Consider the following 22,403-nt stretch of genomic DNA (forward strand, 5'->3'; position numbering starts at 1 on the left):
TATAACCGTGTTAGTTATGCAAAACTGGGGAATGGGTAATAAAGGGATTATCTTTCTTTTTAAACAATGCAACTTTTGGAGTGGCCTGTCCCTTTTTAGGATAGAAAATCTTATTATTTGTCTGCAGGTGAAGCTTGCAGAAAATTCTCAATACACCCATGTAACTGATAGAAACGCTATATATAGTAAACTGGAGACAAATACCATTTAATTTGTATTTACTGCATCAATTACATCATTGATATTGTGCTGCCTGGGTTCAATAATGCACCATGTTCCACAACTCTCTATCCATTACAATCTAAACCAAGCTATTGTAAAAATAAAATTTAAAGGATTAAAGTTCAGCAGATTGAAATTTCACCTAAGAGCATTCTGATACCCATTGCTGGACCCCAATTTCTCATAAACAAAAAGCTGCCCAACTGGCCCTGGTTTGCTGCCAACAGATTGTTATATTAGTGTCAGTAGCTTCATTGCTTTCCACTGGAGGTAGCTGTCATCTCTCTGGAAATTGCAGGTTCCGCCCTTTTCTTAGAGAATTCAGTTAACTATTCCTCTGTGCAATCTACACAATGATTTCACTACAAGCAGAAGAGTATTAAAGAATCAGGCCATATGAAAGACTATTAAATACAGTAGAACTACATAATCTGTAAATACATAAAACAAGGAAAAGACAAAAGCACTAACTTTGAATTTCAAATGAGCAGTAGATGTTAAATTCCATTCCCCCCCCCCTGTATCTTGTGACAGCTATAAGCCAATCACAAAATGCATATATACATATATACTAAGCAGTCTTGCACATGCCCAGTAGGAACCAGTGCATATAAAACGATTGTGCACATTTTAATAAGTACATTTTTAAAACTGAAAAAAATAAAGCAGAAGAGAGATCATCCCCTTAAAAACTATTTACAAGCTGCCAAATTTGGTGCAGACCCTCAAATTTATATTAGACAAATAAAAAAGAAAGTGAAAGAGGGGCTTACTCACCAGTTATACCCCAAAGAAATCAGAACTCCCACTAAAGACAAATAACAGTCCAGCAATCTGGATTAATACAGAAGTATACAATAGAATGTCCACAGACCCGGCTGAATACAATGACTGCAGGATAGCCTACCCAGCACTGGTCTGATGAATCCATTGTTCAAACCTGAAGTACTCTACACAAAGCAGGAAGCTCCAACAAGAGCATTGGACTATTAGATCTGTGTTCCAAAGAGTGGCGTCAAGAAGTACCAGCAGTGTACAATTAGACCACCTCATCTATAGTCGTGCCGCATCTCATAGCCAGATACTTCAGTGACGGCACAGCACAGGTTACAGTCACTTCAGTTGTCCAACAGTAATGCGGTAACAACAGCTAAGTTTAAACTTTTGCTACGGATTACCATGCACAAATGTTCTTAGCCAAATCAAAAGGAGTTAAAAAAGTATATAATGCTCCTTACATAGTACTTGTCCAATCCTTAGGGTGGGAGCACCTGTACAAAGAATACCTCTTCAGCCAATGTTCGTTTCACCCTCTTTTTACTTAGTACACATGTTCAGGGCTTCATCGGGGTTGCTATCTTAAAGGGACAGTAAACACCAAAAAATGTTATTGTTTATAAAGATAGCTATTTCCTTCTTAATATAAGGAGAGTCCACGGCTTCATTCCTTACTGTTGGGAATACTGAACCTAGCCACCAGGAGGAGGCAAAGACACCCCAGCCAAAGGCTTAAATACCTCTCCCACTTCCCCTATCCCCCAGTCATTCTTTGCCTTTCGTCAAGCTACCCAGATATGGGTTGAGGTCCAGGGATCCTCTGGCGGAGCTAATAGATGCATTAGCAGTGCCATGGAGGTTCAGTCTAATCTACCTTTTTCTGCTGTTACCACTCCTTCCTCGGGTAGTGGCCCACATCAAGCAGGATCAGGCGTCAGTAATACTGATTGCTCCATCGTGGCTGCTAAGGATGTGGTTTGTGAGGATGTCATCTTGTCCTCCATGGAAGTTACCTTATTGCAGGGATCTGCTGAAACAAGGTCCTTTTTGTTCATCAAAATCTAGATTCTCTGAGGTTGACTGCGTGTAGATTGAACGCTTAGTCCTTGCCAAGAGAGGGTTTTCTGAGAGAGTTATTGATACTCTCATTCAAGCTCATAAGCCGGTTACTCATTGCATCTATCATAAGGTGTGGATAACCTACTCTGGTGTGAAGAATTTCCCTAGCATAAAGTTAGGGTTGCCAGGATTCTATTGTTTCTCCAGGATGGACTGGAGAAGGGTCTTTCGGCCGGTTCCCTGAGGGGATAGATTTCGGCCTTGTCTGTTTTACTGCACAAGAGGCTCTCTGAGCTTCCAGATGTTCATTCTTTTGTTAAGGCTCTGATTAGGATTAGACCTGTGTTCAGATCTTCGGCTCCTCCGTTGGAGTCTAAATCTGGTTCTTAAGGTTCTGCAACGGGCTCCGTTTGAGCCTATGCATGAAATCGACATTAAGTTGTTGTCCGGGAAGATTCTTTTTCTACTGGCTATTGCTTTTGCGCTCAGAATTTCAGAGATTGCCGCTTTGCAATGTGAGCCCCCTTATCTGGTGTTCCATTCTGATAAGGCTGTCCTACGTACTAAGTTAGGGTTTCTTCCTAAGGTCGTGTCAGACCGCAACATCAATCAAGAGATTGTGGTCCCTTCCTTGTGTCCTAATCCTTCTTCTTTGAAGGAACGTTTGCTTCATAATTTGTACGTGGTTCGAGCCTTGAAGTTCTATCTTCAGGCTACTAAGGATTTTAAACAACAAATAAGAGCAAAAAAACATGCGAGTCTCCAGGCACTGTAAAGTTCTAAAGGTGCATATTTATTGGAAACCAAAATAGAAAAAGGTGAATAAAAACAAAATAAACATAAAATGATAATGCTGGGCTGTCTTACGCGTTTCGGCTACATACTAGCCTTATTCATAGACACACTTTGTAAAGACAGGCACTGAGCTTAAATAGCCCCTGTGACTGAAAGAACAGAGCCCCAGCTGAGCCTAATTAACAATAAAACATTCCGGTGTGAACTGAGATACAAAAGTGTAAATAACAGACATGTAATCAGGATGGATTCTATTGCACATATTACATAAGGGGGAAAAATGGAAAAAGTAAAAAATACCAGAAAAGAAAAAAAGATACATATATGAAAACACCTATTTAAAGTGTAAAATGTTAACATTGGGAGCATAGGGGAATCAAAGCCGCATAACCAAAGGGACATGTTATTGTAAACTATAGCATTGGTTTGCAATGCTTGTATGTAAATGGGAATTTATTAGCCCTTTAATATTGCAGCATCGGTTGCCATAGCTTCAATAACAATAAGGTCTGCTAACTAAAGTAAAACATATAACCTACACATACTGGCATAGCTCTATGAAAATGTATATGTATAAAAAGTAAGTTAAATATAACAATAGTAATGAAAAACTAAAGAACTATCAAAATGTAGTGTCAGAGTCTCTCATAAGTTATCATACTAATACCTATGTGTGTAGCCAAATCATGCAGTTGATTATAAGTGAATGTATTAATATTTGTCAGTTGAATAAAGTCAAACCTAGAAGTAAATCGGATTGAAGTAAAGACAACATAATACAAGTGGTTGTCAAATACAAATCAATTCTATCGATTCTTTTGCCAGAAGTTAATGACATCGCCTTCGATGTTAAAGCCTGCTGGTCTCCTTGTTCTGAGTTGAAAAATCCAGTATGCCTCCTGATAAAGGAGCCTACTGGATATGTCACCTCCTCTATCTGGGTACCTAACTTGCTCAATAACCTGCCATTGAAAACTGTTAATATTTTTATCATGTTTAATGATAAAATGACGTGCTAAATCTGAGCATTCAATCCCATTTTCAATATTATTGAGGTGCTCACGGATTCGTGTTCGTGCCTCCCTGGTGGAGCAACCTACGTACTGTTTTTTACAGGATGTACAATCCACCAGATAGATGACATTGCTAGTGCGGCAATTGGTACAGTTCTTTAAGGAGTAAACTCTCTGTGTGATCATAGACTGAAAACTCTTTGTTACACGGGTGCAGCTACAGGCTATGCACTTATTAAAATGGCATTTATAATGCCCCTTAACGTGCAACCAACTACTTGTACTTGGCTTTTTCTTTAGCATGCTTGGTGATAGCATATTCCCTAGAGTGCATCCCCTCCTAGCTACGAAGTTACACCCAGATTGCACATAGTCATTAAGGCTATCCTCTGCCGTGAGTATAGATAAATGTTTAGTGATGATAGAACAAATTTCCCCATATTGAGGGCTATAAGTCGTTGTAAAAAGAGGTTTTGATTTATCAAAAGTGTTGCTGCCATAACCATAAATAACCAGTTCATAAAAAAATTTAGAACTGATTTAGATAACTTTAAACTTAGAAAGTATAATAGAGATTACGCAGATCATACTAACAATAGGGTATATAACTGGCATCTACGCTCACAGCTTTCAAACATTAGACACAGGAGGTCTAGGTCCACCTCTAGATCCATACATTCTACCAGCAAAGAGAGATCTGACAAGAAAGTCACCTTTTCTGATAACGATACGTCTGAGGATCACCGCTCAGACAATGAAAGTAGATTTGATTCGAGTGGTCCCTCAGATGATGAAATTCAAGTATTACGTCCAATTATCAAAAATGCAAGACCAGATCCCATTGTCACAAGAAACACCCATAAGAGGGGTAATATTACCCCAACGATCCCAGTTAACAATCAGAGAAATATGGAGTTTCTTAGTGACAATGTAGCGGATCCCAGACCCACTGCCACCTCAGTACCCACTGTTAATTCAGCTGATACACAGGTTTTTCAAAGTGCCATCAGAGGCACCGAAGGAGGAGGGGCAAGAGGAAGAGGGGCAAGAGGCGGAAGGGGATGCCACAGGGGCAGGGGAAGATGGAACAAGTATACCCTTTGAAAATCATTAACTTATCTTCCACTAGATTGACTGATGGGGAAATAGAGGTACTTAGCCTGGGTTTAGGTTATGTTCCCACTAAAAAGTTTAATCTTATCGACACTATTGTCGATTTTAATAGACTAATCAGGAGTTTAACATTGAAAAAGTTTTTTTGGGACAAACAACCAGATAATGCCTCTGTACCCCCCTCAGACACATCACTATACCCTACTCATGAACACATTTATGACATAGTAGACTTTCATGAAGTATGTGATGTACTTAGTCTGCAGGATTTAAGTGCTGAGACACACATGGACTCACAGACTTTAAAATCATCACACATTGGCTACAAACCGAAATCAGTGTTCTACCCCACTCGTGAAAGGGGACCTTTTTTAGAAGCCTTTCACAAAAGGGTAGAACAAGATTTGATTGCACTCCATAATAATCCAAAACATACTTACCCTAATCTAACTCCAACACAGAAAGAGGCCTTGGACAAATTAAAATCTAGACAAGATATTACCATCAAAGACTCAGATAAGGGAGGTAGTATAGTGGTTTTGGATAGACTATACTATATAGAGGAGGCACATAGGCAATTATATGATAAGGATGTCTATCGAGTCTTACCCTCTGATCCCACAGAATTGTTTAAAGCTAAGTTATGGAGTCTCCTGGATGATGGCCTGGAGGATGGAGTCATAGACCAAGACACATTGAACTTTTTATATGTTTCCAATCCGGTTGTACCTATATTTCACCACCTCCCTAAGGTGCATAAATCCCTGGAGGTGGTGAAAGGGAGACCTATAGTCTCGGGTATTGGATCTTTATTTGAACAGTTATCCAGTTGGATTGACTCCCTCCTCCAGCCCATTGTCCTACAGATCCCTTCCTATTTACGTGACACCAAGCATCTTCTTAAATGCCTTGAACAGGTGGCCTGGAATGGGGATTGTTCTTGGCTAACAATTGACGTGGTTGGTTTGTACTCAGCCATCCCGCATGACCAAGGACTTGTGGCAGTAAGATCTCTTTTAGATCAACTGAGTGGTTATGATGATACTCTTAAAGAATTCATAATTAAAGCATTAGATTTTCTTTTACATCACAATTATTTTAAATTTGAGAATGAGTATTTCCTCCAGAGATGTGGGACCGCCATGGGTGCTAAATTTGCACCATCATATGCAAACATTTTTATGGCTTGGTGGGAGCGGTCCCACGCCCATGGAGAGGAAAACCCATATCGTAACTACATCAGCACCTATAAAAGATACATTGATGATCTTTTGATCATCTGGACTGGCACAGAGGATCTGAAATCTCAATTTGTGTCCTTCATTAATCAGAATGAAGCAGGATTGGAATTTACTTCCCAATCCGATACTAACCAGACCACATATCTAGATTTAACCCTAACAGGTGATGTTGAAAAGGGTCAGGTAGTAACCAATCTTTATCGCAAACCTATTTCATGTAATAAAATTCTCCATGCTAATAGTAACCACCCCAGACATACTGGTTTTGGGATAGCAAAGGGTCAGTTTATACGCCTGAAGCGTAATTGCACAAACGAAAGTGATTTTGAAATTAACAGTAAAATATTGACCACCCAACTCCTAGAAAGGGGATACCATAAGAAAGTTGTCAATAGGGCCCTTTTAGAGGTAAAGCATATTGACAGGTCAACGATGTTGTCAACACGTTATAACTCTGCCAGGAGCAACACTTTTGATAAATCAAAACCTCTTTTTACAACGACTTATAGCCCTCAATATGGGGAAATTTGTTCTATCATCACTAAACATTTATCTATACTCACGGCAGAGGATAGCCTTAATGACTATGTGCAATCTGGGTGTAACTTCGTAGCTAGGAGGGGATGCACTCTAGGGAATATGCTATCACCAAGCATGCTAAAGAAAAAGCCAAGTACAAGTAGTTGGTTGCACGTTAAGGGGCATTATAAATGCCATTTTAATAAGTGCATAGCCTGTAGCTGCACCCGTGTAACAAAGAGTTTTCAGTCTATGATCACACAGAGAGTTTACTCCTTAAAGAACTGTACCAATTGCCGCACTAGCAATGTCATCTATCTGGTGGATTGTACATCCTGTAAAAAACAGTACGTAGGTTGCTCCACCAGGGAGGCACGAACACGAATCCGTGAGCACCTCAATAATATTGAAAATGGGATTGAATGCTCAGATTTAGCACGTCATTTTATCATTAAACATGATAAAAATATTAACAGTTTTCAATGGCAGGTTATTGAGCAAGTTAGGTACCCAGATAGAGGAGGTGACATATCCAGTAGGCTCCTTTATCAGGAGGCATACTGGATTTTTCAACTCAGAACAAGGAGACCAGCAGGCTTTAACATCGAAGGCGATGTCATTAACTTCTGGCAAAAGAATCGATAGAATTGATTTGTATTTGACAACCACTTGTATTATGTTGTCTTTACTTCAATCCGATTTACTTCTAGGTTTGACTTTATTCAACTGACAAATATTAATACATTCACTTATAATCAACTGCATGATTTGGCTACACACATAGGTATTAGTATGATAACTTATGAGAGACTCTGACACTACATTTTGATAGTTCTTTAGTTTTTCATTACTATTGTTATATTTAACTTACTTTTTATACATATACATTTCATAGAGCTATGCCAGTATGTGTAGGTTATATGTTTTACTTTAGTTAGCAGACCTTATTGTTATTGAAGCTATGGCAACCGATGCTGCAATATTAAAGGGCTAATAAATTCCCATTTACATACAAGCATTGCAAACCAATGCTATAGTTTACAATAACATGTCCCTTTGGTTATGCGGCTTTGATTCCCCTATGCTCCCAATGTTAACATTTTACACTTTAAATAGGTGTTTTCATATATGTATCTTTTTTTCTTTTCTGGTATTTTTTACTTTTTCCATTTTTCCCCCTTATGTAATATGTGCAATGCAAAGCATAGAATCCATCCTGATTACATGTCTGTTATTTACACTTTTGTATCTCAGTTCACACCGGAATGTTTTATTGTTAATTAGGCTCAGCTGGGGCTCTGTTCTTTCAGTCACAGGGGCTATTTAAGCTCAGTGCCTGTCTTTACAAAGTGTGTCTATGAATAAGGCTAGTATGTAGCCGAAACGCGTAAGACAGCCCAGCATTATCATTTTATGTTTATTTTGTTTTTATTCACCTTTTTCTATTTTGGTTTCCAATAAATATGCACCTTTAGAACTTTACAGTGCCTGGAGACTCGCATGGTTTTTTGCTCTTATTTGTTGTTTGGATACATATTGTTACCACGCTAGAATCTCGGCACTCAGGTGAGCAACAGGTGTATGGGGCTACGTTCGAGTAGTAGGGAATCCTATTGGTGCAGGAGACGATTCGCGTCACGGACCGGAAGCACCCGACAACGCTCAGCCATAGCGTGCAAACCTAACAGCACTACGGAGGCTGCAGAACGGTATGCATACACGGATGACAAGTGGAGCACCGGACAATGACCTCTACGAGTGAGGAATCAGAGGTGCAGTGAGGAATCAGAGGCGGGGTTTTTCTAAGGCTCCCGGAGACAGGCTCAAGTAGCAAACGTGGTGAGTTATACACCACCCCAGTGTTTAAGCCGCATTTTGTTATATATATATATATACTTACCTGCCTACACCGCATATTCTGCTTCATCCATAATTCCATACCCTTTGCATTGTTTGCACGATAAACATACAGCTTATACAGCCTGGACAGGATTTATTTCCCTCCCCATACACCATATACACCTTGAGCTGCACTAGGAAGAATTTTCTCTTTGAATATACATACTAAGGATTTTAGACAAACTCCTTCCTTGTTTGTTGCTTATTCTGGGAAGCGTAAGGTGCAGAAGGTCTCTGCGACTTCCTTGTCTTTTTGGTTAAGGAGTGTTATCCGCTTATCTTATGAGACAGTGGGACATAAGCCTCCTCAGAGAGTTATGGCTCATTCTACTAGAGCAGTGGCTTCCTCTTGGGCCTTTAAGAACAAGGCCTCTATGGATCAGATTTGTAAGGTGGCTACCTGGTCCTCCTTACATACTTTTTCTACATTTTACAAGTTTGATGTTTTTGCTTCAGCTGAAGCAGCCTTTGGGAGAAAGAGATTTACAGGCTGTGGTGCCCTCAGATTAGGGTCCGCCTCTCTTTTTATCCCTCCCATTATCATTCAGTGTCCTCTAGAGCTTGGGTATAGGTTCCGCAACAGTAAGGAATGAAGCCGTGGACTCTCCTTATATTAAGAAGGAAAATGATAAATTATGCTTACCAGATAATTTCATTTCCTTTTGTATAAGGAGCATCCACGGCCCCCGTCCGTTTTCTTCGATAGGCGGCTACCTAAATTATATTTTTCTTCTGGCATCTTTTATACCCTGATATTTCTCCTACTGTTCCTTGTTCCCTCGGCAGAATGACTGGGAGATAGGGGAAGTGGGAGAGGTATTTAAGCCTTTGGCTGGGGTGTCTTTGCCTCCTCCTGGTGGCCAGGTTCAGTATTCCCAACAGTAAGGAATGAAGCCGTGGAAATGGAATTATCTGGTAAGCATAATTTATGTTTCTTTTATAAGATACGACGAGTTCACAGATTCATCCTTTACTTGTGGGATATTATCCTCCTGCTAACAGGAAGGGGCAAAGAGCACCACAGCAGAGCTGTCTATATAGCTCCTCCCTTGACTCCACCCCCCAGTCATTCTCTTTGCCTACTCTAAGTAATAGGAAGGGTAAAGTGAAAGAGGTGATAAAATGTTAGTTTTTATTTTCTTCAAGCAAGACTTTTTTATTTTAAATGGTACCGGTGAGTGCTATTTTTTCCCAGGCAGCAGATGGATGAAGATTTCTGCCTGGAGACTGATGATCTTAGCAGTTGTTACTAAGATCCAGAGTAGCTCCCACAGAATGGCTGAGGAGTACTTAAGAAACTTCAGTGTGAGGAACGTTTTTCATGCTACAAGCATTGAGGTATGTTCAGTCATTTTTTTCTGGAGAGACTGTGTTATTTCAGAATTGGCTGACAGTATCCCCATGAGGGAAAGGGTAAGCAGTAATTCTAATGTATAGAGGGGTATTACTGGACCTGTATGTTGGGCTGTAAAAAATGGTTGATACTGATGACATGATGTTTGTGGGCAAACGTTTCTATGTTGGGAGTTAATATAACGTTTTTTGTGGCAAACGTTTTCAATTTATTTTAACAATGGAGGGTACACATGGCTTCATTTAGATGGGTATATGAACCCACATGGCTAGGTTTTAGACCACTCTGGTGCGGTTATTGTTAAGGCTGTGAGACATCGAGTTAGATGGGCGGGGCCTATTTTCGCGCCTCATTTTCGCAGTTGTATTTCCCATGCAAGCAGCAAGCTCCAACTCCGGTGGGCCTTTCAGGAAAGTTTGGGCCTAATCGAAGGGTTAATCCGATTTTGCAGACCCCTGAGGGCAGGTAGGCGCCACAGCAGGGCTGTGGCGAGGTGCAGGGGGTGTTTCTGTTTAACTATAACATTTTTGGTATAATGTTTTTTGTTCTTGGGATACATTTATCATAAAAGTGAGATAATTTTATCGTTTTAAAGCAGTTTTGGAAAAATTGTATGCTTTTCTTTCTCTTAAAGGCGCAGTACCGTTTTTTCAGATTGTTATTTTTTCACAAAATAAAGTGTTTTCAAGCCTGTTTGTGGTCATTACTAGCCTGTTTTAACATGTCTGACATTGAGGAAAGCCAATGTTCTATGTGTTTAGAAGCCATTGTGGAACCCCCACTTCAAATGTGTCCTTCATGTACTGAAAGGGCCTTACATTGCAAAGAACATATTTTAGCTGATAAAAGTATGTCTCAGGATGATTCTCAGTCAGAAGAAAATCAGGTTATGCCATCTACTTCTCCCCAAGTGTCACAACCTTTAACGTCCGCCCAAGCGACGCCAAGTACTTCTAGTGCGTCTAATTCTTTCACCCTGCAAGATATGGCTGCAGTTATGTCTACTACCGTTACAGAGGTATTATCTAAACTGCCTGGTTTACAGGGTAAGCGCAGTAGGTCCGGTATTAGAGTAAATGCTGAGCCCTCTGATGCTTTATTGGCCATCTCCGATGTACCCTCACAGTGTTCTGATTTGGGGGGGGGGGAATTGCTGTCTGAGGGAGAGCTTTCTGATTCAGGAAAGATGTTCCCTCAAACAGACTCAGATGTGACGGCCTTTAAGTTTAAGCTTGAACACCTCCGCTTGTTACTCAGGGAGGTTTTAGCGACTCTGGATGATTGTGACCCTATTGTCATCCTGCCAGAGAAACTGTGTAAAATGGATAAATATCTAGAGGTCCCTACTTACACTAATGTTTTTCCAGTCCCTGGAAGAATTTCGGACATTGTTACTAAGGAATGGGATAGACCAGGCATTCCGTTCTCTCCCCCTCCTACTTTTAAGAAAATGTTTCCCATATCTGACACTGTTCAGGATTCGTGGCAGACGGTCCCTAAGGTGGAGGGAGCTATTTCTACCCTGGCTAAGCGTACAACTATACCTATTGAGGACAGTTGTGCTTTCAAAGATCCTATGGATAAAAATTAGAAGTGCTTCTAAAGAAGTTGTTTATTCATCAGGGTTTTCTTCTGCAACCTATAGCGTGCATTGTTCCAGTAACTACTGCAGCAGCTTTTTGGTTTGAGGCTCTAGAGGAGTCTCTTAAGGTTGAGACCCCATTAGATCATATTTTGGATAGAATTAAGGCTCTCAAGCTAGCAAATTCTTTTATTACAGATGCCACTTTACAGATGGCAAAATTAGCGGCTAAGAATGCAGGCTTTGCCATTTTAGCGCTTAGAGCGTTATGGCTTAAGTCATGGTCTGCTGATGTGTCATCTAAATCCAAGCTTTTAGCTATTCCCTTTAAGGGTAAGACCCTATTCGGGCCTGAACTTAAGGAGATCATTTCTGACATTACTGGAGGTAAAGGTCATGCCCTTCCTCAGGACAAGATGGTTAAAATGAGGACCAAACAGAATAATTTTCATTCCTTTTGAAACTTTAAAGGCGGTCCCTCTACTTCCTCATCCGCCTCCAAGCAGGAGGGGAACTTTGCTCAATCCAAGTCAGTCTGGAGACCTAACCAGACCTGGAATAAAGGTAAACAGGCCAAGAAGCCCGCTGCTGCTACCAAGACAGCATGAAGGGGCAAACCCGATCCGGGACTGGATCTAGTAGGGGACAGACTTTCTCTCTTCGCTCAGGCTTGGGCAAGAGACGTTCAGGATTCCTGGGCATTAGAAATTGTGACCCAGGGGTATCGTCTGGAATTCAAAGATTCTCTCCCAAGGGGGAGATTTAATCTTTCACGTTTGTCTGTAAACCAGACAAAAAGAGAGGCGTTCTTACACTGTGTACACCAGTTCCAAAAGTAGAACAAAGGCAGGGGTTTTACTCCAATCTGTTCGTGGTTCCCAAAAAAAGAGGGAACCTTCAGACCGATTTTAGATCTCAAAACTCTAAACAAATTTCTCAGAGTCCCATCTTTCAAGATGGACACCATACGAACAATTTTACCAATGATCCAGGAGGGTCAATATATGACCACCGTGGATTTGAAGGATGCGTATCTTCACATTCCTATCCACAAAGATCATCACCAGTTCCTCAGGTTCGCCTTCCTTGACAAACATTACCAGTTTGTGGCCCTTCCTTTCGGGTTGGCCACAGCTCCCAGAATTTTCACAAAGGTGCTAGGGTCCCTTCTGGCGGTTCTAAGGCCACGGGGCATAGCAGTGGCGCCCTATCTGGACGATATTTTGATTTAGGCGTCAACTTACCATCTAGCCAAATCTCACACGGACATCATGTTGGCTTTTCCACTCACGGGTGGAAGGTGAACATAAAAAGAGTTCACTTGTTCCTCTGACAAGAGTTCCATTCCTAGGAACTCTGATAGACTCGGTAGACATGAAGATTGTTCTGACGGTGATCAGAAAATCAAAGATCTTAACCACTTGCCAAGCACTTCATTCCATTCCTCGGCCATCAATGGCTCAGTGTATGGAGGTAATTGGACTAATGGTAGCGGCAATGGACATAGTTCTGTTTGCTCGCTTACATCTCAGACCACTGCAGCTGTGGAATGGGGATTATGCGGATTTATCTCTGCAGATAAATCTGGATCTAGAGACCAGAGACTCTCTTCTTTGGTGGTTGTCACAGGATCATCTGTCCCAGGGAATGTGCTTCCGCAGGCCAGCATGGGTCATAGTGACGACGGACGCCAGCCTCTTGGGCTGGGGTTCAGTCTGGAATTCCCTGAAGGCTCAGGGTGTGTGGACTCAGGAGGATTCCTTACTACCAATAAATATTCTGGAACTGAGAGCTATATTCAATGCGCTTCAAGCGTGACCTCATCTGGCTTCGGCCAAATTCATAAGATTCCAGTCGGACAATATCACGACTGTAGCATATATCAATCATCAAGGGGGAACTAAGAGTTCTCTAGCGATGATAGAGGTTTCCAAAATAATTCAATGGGCAGAGACTCACTCTTGCCATCTATCAGCAATATATATCCCAGGAGTGGAGAACTGGGAAGCGGATTTTCTAAGTCGTCAGACTCTTCATCCGTGGGAGTGGGAACTCTATCCGGAGGTGTTTGCGAAACTGATTCATCAATAGGGCACACCGGAATTGGATCTGATGGCATCTCGTCAGAATGCCAAACTTCCTTGTTTGATCCTCAAGCTGTACTGATAGATGCTCTAGCAGTACCGTGGTCGTTCAACCTGGCTTATGTGTTTCCTCCTTTTCCTCTTCTACCTCGTCTGATTGCAAGAATCAAACAGGAGAGGGCTTCGGTAATATTGATAGCACCCGCGTTGCCACGCAGGACTTGGTATGCAGACCTGGTGGAAATGTCATCTCTGCCACCGTGGAAACTGCTCTGCCACCGTGGAAACTGCCACTGAGACAGGACCTTCTCATTCAGGGTCCGTTCCAACATCCAAATCTAATTTCTCTGCAGCTGACTGCCAGGAGATTGAATGCTTGATTCTATCTAAGCGGGGATTCTCTGAGTCGGTCATTGATACCTTGGTTCAGGCTCGGAAGCCTGTCACTAGGAAAACTTATCATATTATATGGTGTAAATATCTTTATTGGTGCGAATCCAAAGGCTACTCATGGAGTAAGATCAGGATTCCTAGGATTTTGTCCTTTCTCCAAGAAGGATTGGAGAAGGGGTTATCAGCTAGTTCCTTAAAGGGACAGATTTCTGCTTTGTCAATCTTACTACACAAGCGTCTGGCAGATGTCCCAGACGTTCAGTTGTTTTGTCAGGCTTTGGTTAGAATTAAGCCTGTGTTTAAACCTGTTGCTCCGCCATGGAGTTTGAATTTAGTTCTTAATGTTCTTCAAGGGGTTCCGTTTGAAACCATGCATTCCATAGATATTAAACTTTTATCTTGGAGTTCTGTTTTTAGTTGCTATCTCTTCTGCTCGAAGAGTTTCTGAGCTATCTGCGTTACAATGCGACTCGCCTTATCTTATATTCCATTATATTCCATTATGATAAGGTGGTTTTGCACACTAAATCTGGATTCCTTCCTAAGGTTGTTTCAAATAAGAATATTAATCAGGAAATTGTTGTTCCTTCTGTGTCCTAACCCTTCTTCTAAGAAGGAGCGTCTGTTACATAACTTGGACGTGGTTCGTGCCTTGAAGTTTTACTTGCAAGCGGCCAAGGATTTCCGTCAAACATCTTCTCTGTTTGTTGTATATTCTGGAAAGCGTAGAGGTCAAAAAGCTACGGCTACCTCTTTTTGGCTGAAAAGCATCATTCGTTTGGCATACGAGACTGCTGGACAGCAGCCTCTTGAAAGAATTACAGCTCATTCTACTAGAGCGGTGGCTTCCACATGGGCTTTTAAAAACGATGCTTCTGTTGAACAGATTTGTAAGGCTGCGACTTGGTCTTCCCTTCATACCTTTTCCAAATTTTACAAATTTGATACTTTTGCTTCTTCTGGGGCTGTTTCAAGCAGTGGTGCCTTCTGTTTAGGTATCTGTCTTGTTCATCCGTGTCCTGTAGCTTTGGTATTGTATCCCACAAGTAAAGGATGAATCCGTGGACTCGTCGTATCTTATAGAAGAAAAGGAAATTTATGCTTACCTGATAAATTGATTTCTTCTATGATACGACGAGTTCACGGCCCGCCCTGTCAATTTAAGACAGATTATATTTTTTGGTTTAAAACTTCAGTCACCTCTGCACCTTTTAGTTTCTTCTTTTTCTTCCTATACTTTCGGTCGAATGACTGGGGGGTGGAGTCAAGGGAGGAGCTATATAGACAGCTCTGCTGTGGTGCTCTTTGCCACTTCCTGTTAGCAGGAGGATAATATCCCACACGTAAAGGATGAATCAGTGGACTCGTCGTATCATAGAAAAAATCAATTTATCAGGTAAGCATAAATTTCCTTTTTCCTTTATTTACCATTCCCCAGTTTTGCATAACAAATACTGTTATATTAAAATACTTTTTACCTCTGTGATAACCTTGTATCTAAGCTTCTGCAGTCTCCTTATCTCAGATCTTTTGACAGACTTGCATTTCAGGCAATTAGTGCTAATTTTACAATAACTCCACGGACGTGAGAGCACAATGAGATATATATATATATATATATATATATATATATATATATATATATATATATATATATATATATATATATATATATATATAGCACACCTGACTAACTCCTTCTAGCTGTGTGAAATGCATGCAGATAAGAGGCGGCCTTCAAGGGCTTAGAAACTAGCATATGAACCAACATAGATTTAGCTTTCAACTAAGACTACCAAGAGAACAAAGCAAATTTTAATAATAAAAGTAAATTGGAAAGTTGTTTAAAATTACATGCCCTAATTAGTTCCAGACACACGCATGTGAACCCTCTTAAGCTGCTATTCTTCTTTTGCACTACATTCTATGTAAACTTGGTTTTGTGTATATGACAGAACATCTGTATTACTGCAACTGTATTTGTCATGCATGTTTCGGATCTTATATAAAGTTTTTAAAAAAAATTACATGCCCTATCTGATACATGAAAGTTTAATTTGGAAAATACTGTTCCCTTAAGGCACGTCTCCTGCTTTTAGAGTGATCCGCCCTACAACACCAAAAAAGATTTAGAGGTACACTACATCACTTTAAAGTGCAACCCAAACAAAAAAAGTGGATAAATGCCTTCTTTTTTCTGATACAGTACAAAACCAATAACCCAAAGATTAATCTGTTGCTGCTCTACAAATAACTGATAATAATAATAATTACTGTGATAAATTCACCCTATTCTTAAAAAAAAATCTCTATCCTTAAAAAAGATTGCCCTGAAATGGGCATTTAAATTTAAAAAATCCCTATTCTAAAATCAAAGTAACCCTGCAACCCCCAAAAAAGCCTATCTTAAAAAACATACTCTAAAAATTACCCTAATAAGTGCATTTGGTAGGGCTTTGCCCTAAAGTGATTATAGTTCTTTTACATTTAAAAAAAAATCCCTATCTTAAAAATAGAATAGCCCAGAGAAGGGCATTGCCCTAAAGCTAATCGAGCTCTTTAACATGAAAAAAACTATAGTAAAAAAAAAACCTATTCTAAAAAAAGATTGCTCTTAAAACGGCATTGGGTTGTACATTGTACATAGGAGGGCATTTGGTAGGTCATTGCCCTAAAGTGATTAAGCTTGTTTGCCTAAACAAAAAAAAAATCCCTATTTTAAAACCCCCCAACTAAAAACAGATTGTCATGGAAAGGGCATTTGGTTGGGCATTGCCCTTAGAAGGGCATTTGGTAGGGCACTGCCCTAAAGCAAATTTGCTCTTTTGAGATTTAAAAAATATTCTAAAAAAAACTATGGAAAAAAATCCCTATGCAAAAAGCCCACCCCAATAAATCCTAACTCTAAACCCCAAAGTTTCTACTCACCCAACTTGACTCTGGCTTCTTCGTACTCAGCTCCGGAAGGTCTCCTCTTCTTTTTTTCATGGTGGCGGGTTCTCCAGGTGGTCCTCTTCATCTTCATGGCAATGGTTCTCTTGTAGCTTCATCCATGGCAGCAATGCATCTTGTTTCTTCTTCCATCTGATACTTGTTCATGCGGTCCCTGCTGCACAACAAAGCTTGAATGTGTGGTACCCCCTTATATAGGGGTACCTTTGCATGTCTATTGGCTGATTTTCAAAACCAAATTCAAATCAGCTAATAGAAAAAGTTTTCATTTTAGAAGACTAATCGGGTTACCATTCAATTTCTCATTGATCATGAGAATTTAATTGGCGATTCATCTAATTCAAATAACAACTTACCTCCATCAGTACCAGATTACCTCCCTTATCAGCTGGTTTTATTAACGAGCCCTGAGCCTCCATTATGTCTTTTGTTGCCGTTCCTTCAGTCCTTCTAAGATTATCTTAAATGAGGCAGTTAAAGGGACATAAAACTCAAAAAAAAATCTTTCATGATTCAGATAGAGAATACATTTTTAAACAGCATTCCAATTTACTTTTATTGTTTAATTTTGCTTAATTCTTTAGGTATCCTTTGTTGAAGAAATAGCAATGCACATGGGTGAGCCAATCACAGGTGGCATCTATGTGCAGCCACCAATCAACAGCTACTGAGCATATTTAGTTGTTGGAAAGTTGTTTAAAATTGCATGCTCTTTCCAAATCATATTACCAGATCCAAATCACTGTTACCAGTGACAATGCGGGCATAAATGCTTATTTTGGCTTAAATGTAGATTGTGGCTGTACAGTGCAGTGAATCACTTCACTCTCCTGACTAGAATTCTCATCTATCAATGATTGTAACACATTCAAGGTTTCAATATCTAAATACTGTAATTTATTTAAATTTTATGCTCCATCTGAATCATGAAAATGTAATTTTGATTTTGACTTTAGTGTCCCTTTAAAGATGGATAAAGAGGGATTTAAAAAAAAAAGAAAAGAAAAAGTTACCTGTATTTAGTACAGGGCTAGGTCCACCCCCACACTGCACTCTTGGTATTTATTCTGTGATCTCTTTTAATAGCACCCTCAGTTTTTTTTAAATAATATTTCCGTTGTTGATGTTATAATTAAGGTGTTTTGTGTGAACAAATGTTTGTGAAATTAAAATGTTGTGTTATTTTCTATTGCATACTGTATACACAACAGCTTGGTAATCTGTCACACATTTATTAAAAATTAACAAAAAAACACAACGAATCCGAAAGAAAAATAATAAACCAGGAATCAAAGCCAGAGCGGGTAGTCAAACAAACTGGGTCAGGAACCAAAGCGAGTAGTCATATATAAAAGAAAGAGAGCGTCTGATAAAGGCTTAAGTACTTATGTATGCTAAAAAAATCAAAATTTAAATTTAGGATTAAAAATACATTTATTATAACCTATATATAAAAATGAGGAAATAGCGAATAAACCTGTGGTTAAAAAATATTATATTAATAATGATACATTTTTTAGCCACAGGTTTATTGGCTATTTCCTCATTTTTTGAGGAGTGTGAGTAATTAACTTACTCTCATTCTCTGTTTTTGTCTTTGTTTTTGCTTTTACTGTGTATAGGGTACCCTATTATTTTTATATATATATATATATATATATATATATATATATATATATATATATATATATATATATTTAAGTAATTACCAGCTTAAGGTTATAGTGTAAAAAGCTCATAAGTAATAATTGGATCCCTTTATAAATACTGTGGCGATCCAATTAGTGCACGGTAATCTAAATTATTAAAGGGACACTGTACCCAAAATGTTTCTTCCGTGATTCAGATTGAGCATGAAATTTTAAGCAACTTTCTAATTTACTCCTATTATCAAATTTTCTTCATTCTCTTGGTATCTTTATTTGAAATGCAAGAATGTAAGTTTAGATGCCGGCCCATTTTTGTGAACAACCTGGGTTGTCCTTGCTGATTGGTGTATAAATCCATCCACCAATAAAAAAGTGCTGTCCAGAGTACTGAAACCAAAAAAAAGCTTAGATGCCTTCTTTTTCAAATAATGATAGCAAGAGAACGAAGAAAAATTGATAATAGGAGTAAATTAGAAAGTTGCTTAAAATTGCATGCTCTTTCTGAATTACAAAAGAAAAATTTTGGGTACAGTGTCCCTTTAATTGCCAAGAAAAAGAAATAGAAAGTAGATTATAGCCAGCACAGACTTATTTCCAGCTAATCGCTCCACATACTGTGTCACAATGAAAGAGACATACCCAAATTGCGATCAAAAATTAGAAAATAATTTTATAGAACATTAAAGTGATACATTTGACAGTTAGTTTTATATCAAACAGGAGTGCAAAAATGGGGTACCCCAAAGGCCTCACTTATAATAAATTGATCATGCAGCAACTTAAAAATAGAATGCAGAGATATGGTATATACAGGGTTAACCAACAACCTAATGCTAAATCATGGACGGACTGCAAAGACATATATACTAAATGTCCAAGTGTAAATCTTGTTGATTTAGCCGTTTATTCAGTCCTGATAATACGTAGTAAGTTAACCATTCATCATGTATCATGGATACATTTGATAATTTGTTTTTACCTATTTCACCGTATGTTATTGTACCGTTCATTTTGAATAAAAGGCAGTACCTTAGCCGTAGGTAATTATGACGCTAGAGAAAGCCTGAAACTAATGGCAGGTGAAACGTATGTAGCGTAACGTAACAGCTACACCCACTGGAAGGTTGATGTGGGGAGTAGCACCTTATGCCGGAGCATTGAAACTTTGTTGCAAAGTGTATGGAGTGTAACAACCTCTTAAAGAATTCCACCTTGTAACTCAAGTCTGAACTGCCAGCAGTATCCAACTAATTAGGTTGACGGCGTGGAGAGCAGACTGCCGCACAGTAAACTTCAAGGAAGCAGGATCAGTGTGCAGTACCCAACTAACTAGGTTGACGGTATTAACAGCCGACTGTAGCATAAGGATCCGGAGGTGACACCCACGATAAACAAGAGCCTGGGGAGGACTTACTGGATTTGGTGAGATAAATTGTTATACTTGTGACTCCCTATCCGGCAGTTTCCTTCTTTCGGATGTGGATTTCTTTAAATTACTTTATCATGGTAAAATCTGATACAACAGTACTAATATGATGAATGGTTAACTTACTACAAATTATCAGGACTGAATAAACAGCTAAATCAACAAGATTTACACTTGGACATTTAGTATATATGTCTTTGCAGTCCATCCATGATTTAGCATTAGGTTGTTGGTTAACCCTGTATATGCCATATCTCTGCATTCTATTTTTAAGTTGATGCATGATCAATTTATTATAAGTGAGGCCTTTGGGGTACCCCATTTTTGCACTTAGTCTGTGCTCCTGTTTGATATAAAACTGTCAAATGTATCACTTTAATTTTCTATAAAATTATTTTCTAATTTTTGATCGCAATTTGGGTATGTCTCTTTCATTGTGACACAGTATGTGGAGCGATTAGCTGGAAATAAGTCTGTGCTGACTATAATCTACTTTCTATTTCTTTTTCTTGGCTATATATATATATATATATATATATATATATATATATATATATATATATATATATATATATATATATATATATATATATATATATATATATATATATATATTGTTATAATAAATGTATTTTTAATCCTAATTTAAATTTAGATTTTTTTAGCATACATAGGTACTTAAAGGGACATTAAACCCAATTTTTTTCTTTTATGATTAAGAAAGAGCATGCAATTTTAAACAACTTTCTGATTTACTTCTACTATCTAATTTGCTTCATTCTCTTGATATTATTTGCTGAAAAGCATATCTAGATAGGCTCAGAAGCTGCTAATTGGTAGCTGCACATAGATGCTTTGTGTGATTGGCTCACCCATGTGCATTACTATTTCTTAAACAAAGGACATCTAAAGAATTAAGCAAATTAGATAATAGAAGTAAATTGTAATGTTGTTTAACATTGTATTCTTTATCTGAATAATGAAAGAAAAAAAATGTGTTTAATGTCCCTTTAAGCCTTTATCAGGCGCTCCTTTTCTTTTATATATAACTATTTTCTTTGAGTTTTTAGGGATCTAATTTTGGGAGCTTGTACCTTTTTTAAATGTTGGCACTGTATATATCTTTATTTACCAAAGTGAGTAGTCGGACAAGCCCGAGCTCAGGAATATGAAGATCAGCAAAGTCAAGAACAAGACAGGGATCAGGAACCAGAAGGGATGTCAAACAAGCCAGGTAATACACAGAGTCAGGAACTCACAGAGAAGTCAGAGACAACGCAAGGGAAAAGGCAGACTGAACTGAGGCACTTAAATAGTAAGTGATGACATCATCATTCTGGGACTGCAACCTGTCTCTCACTGATGATGTTCTCCTGTTTCGCCATAAGAGGGAGCCTGGGTGTAGTGAGCAGCGTTACACACTCTGATTCAGGCAAGGAGAAAACACAGATGAGAGAAATGGCAGCCATAACAAAAAGCTGCACAAACACATATGTTATAGTTGCACATTTAGCAGTAAAAATCTTAATTTACAGTATACATGTTTTTAATATTTTAATCAGAAGCATCATGTCATAGGATCTGACAGCTTTAACCTTTTTTTTTTTAAAAAAAAGAACAAATTCACGCACTGGAAGCTCAAAGCATCATTGATATCAGCTGTGGAGATAGCCATTCTGTTGCACTGTGCAACCAAGGTAATGTGTTTACCTGGGGTACAGGGACAGAAGGTCAGCTCGGCACCGGAGAATTCCCGAAGCAGAATTTCCTCCCAAAGTAAGTTATAAACATGTATAGTGGCCTACTGTATAAGTAAAATGCACATGAAATAGATGACTTAAAGGGCTATTGAAATTATCTGCATTAAAGGGACAATATCCTTACCAAATAACTGCACATTAATTTTTGCAGTTCATAAAGCAAATTATTGACTGTAATAAAAAAAACAATTGCATGTTTTACCCCTACCCAATTGTGGTTATTCACTTACTGTGAATAAAACACCTTTTGTGCATGTTGCAATAATTTAGAACATATGAGCACAGTATAAAAGATTTCTGAATAGATTAACACCTTTTTTTTGTTGAAATTGGTTAGCTAAACTTTATTCACCATTTGTCTTATTTGCATTATATGGAGGAGCCAATCCAGACTTTTTTTTACTAGAGTAGACAAGGTTTGCCACTTTCATTTTTCTAGTGAAAATGTCATCAAAGTAAATCAATCAATATTGACAATGAATGCAGGCGTTTTTTTTCACTTAAACAATAATATTTATTAATGACATGTCTAAATGATAATTGGGTTATATTGCAATTAATATTA

At 38.7% G+C, this 22,403-nt stretch overlaps 1 protein-coding gene across 2 annotated transcripts in view; it reads left to right on the top strand.

Annotated features, from left to right (window-relative positions):
* Positions 1–22,403, top strand: part of LOC128649891 (probable E3 ubiquitin-protein ligase HERC6) — a 282,469-nt gene that overhangs the window by 7,587 nt on the left and 252,479 nt on the right. For both annotated transcript variants that reach the window (XM_053703418.1, XM_053703419.1), the window contains exon 2: positions 21,695–21,854. In XM_053703418.1, coding sequence (XP_053559393.1) covers positions 21,695–21,854 — 160 coding nt within the window. The remainder of the gene's footprint in view (positions 1–21,694; positions 21,855–22,403) is intronic.

This window comes from Bombina bombina, chromosome 2 (assembly GCF_027579735.1).
Source record: "Bombina bombina isolate aBomBom1 chromosome 2, aBomBom1.pri, whole genome shotgun sequence".
Lineage (NCBI taxonomy): Eukaryota > Metazoa > Chordata > Amphibia > Anura > Bombinatoridae > Bombina > Bombina bombina.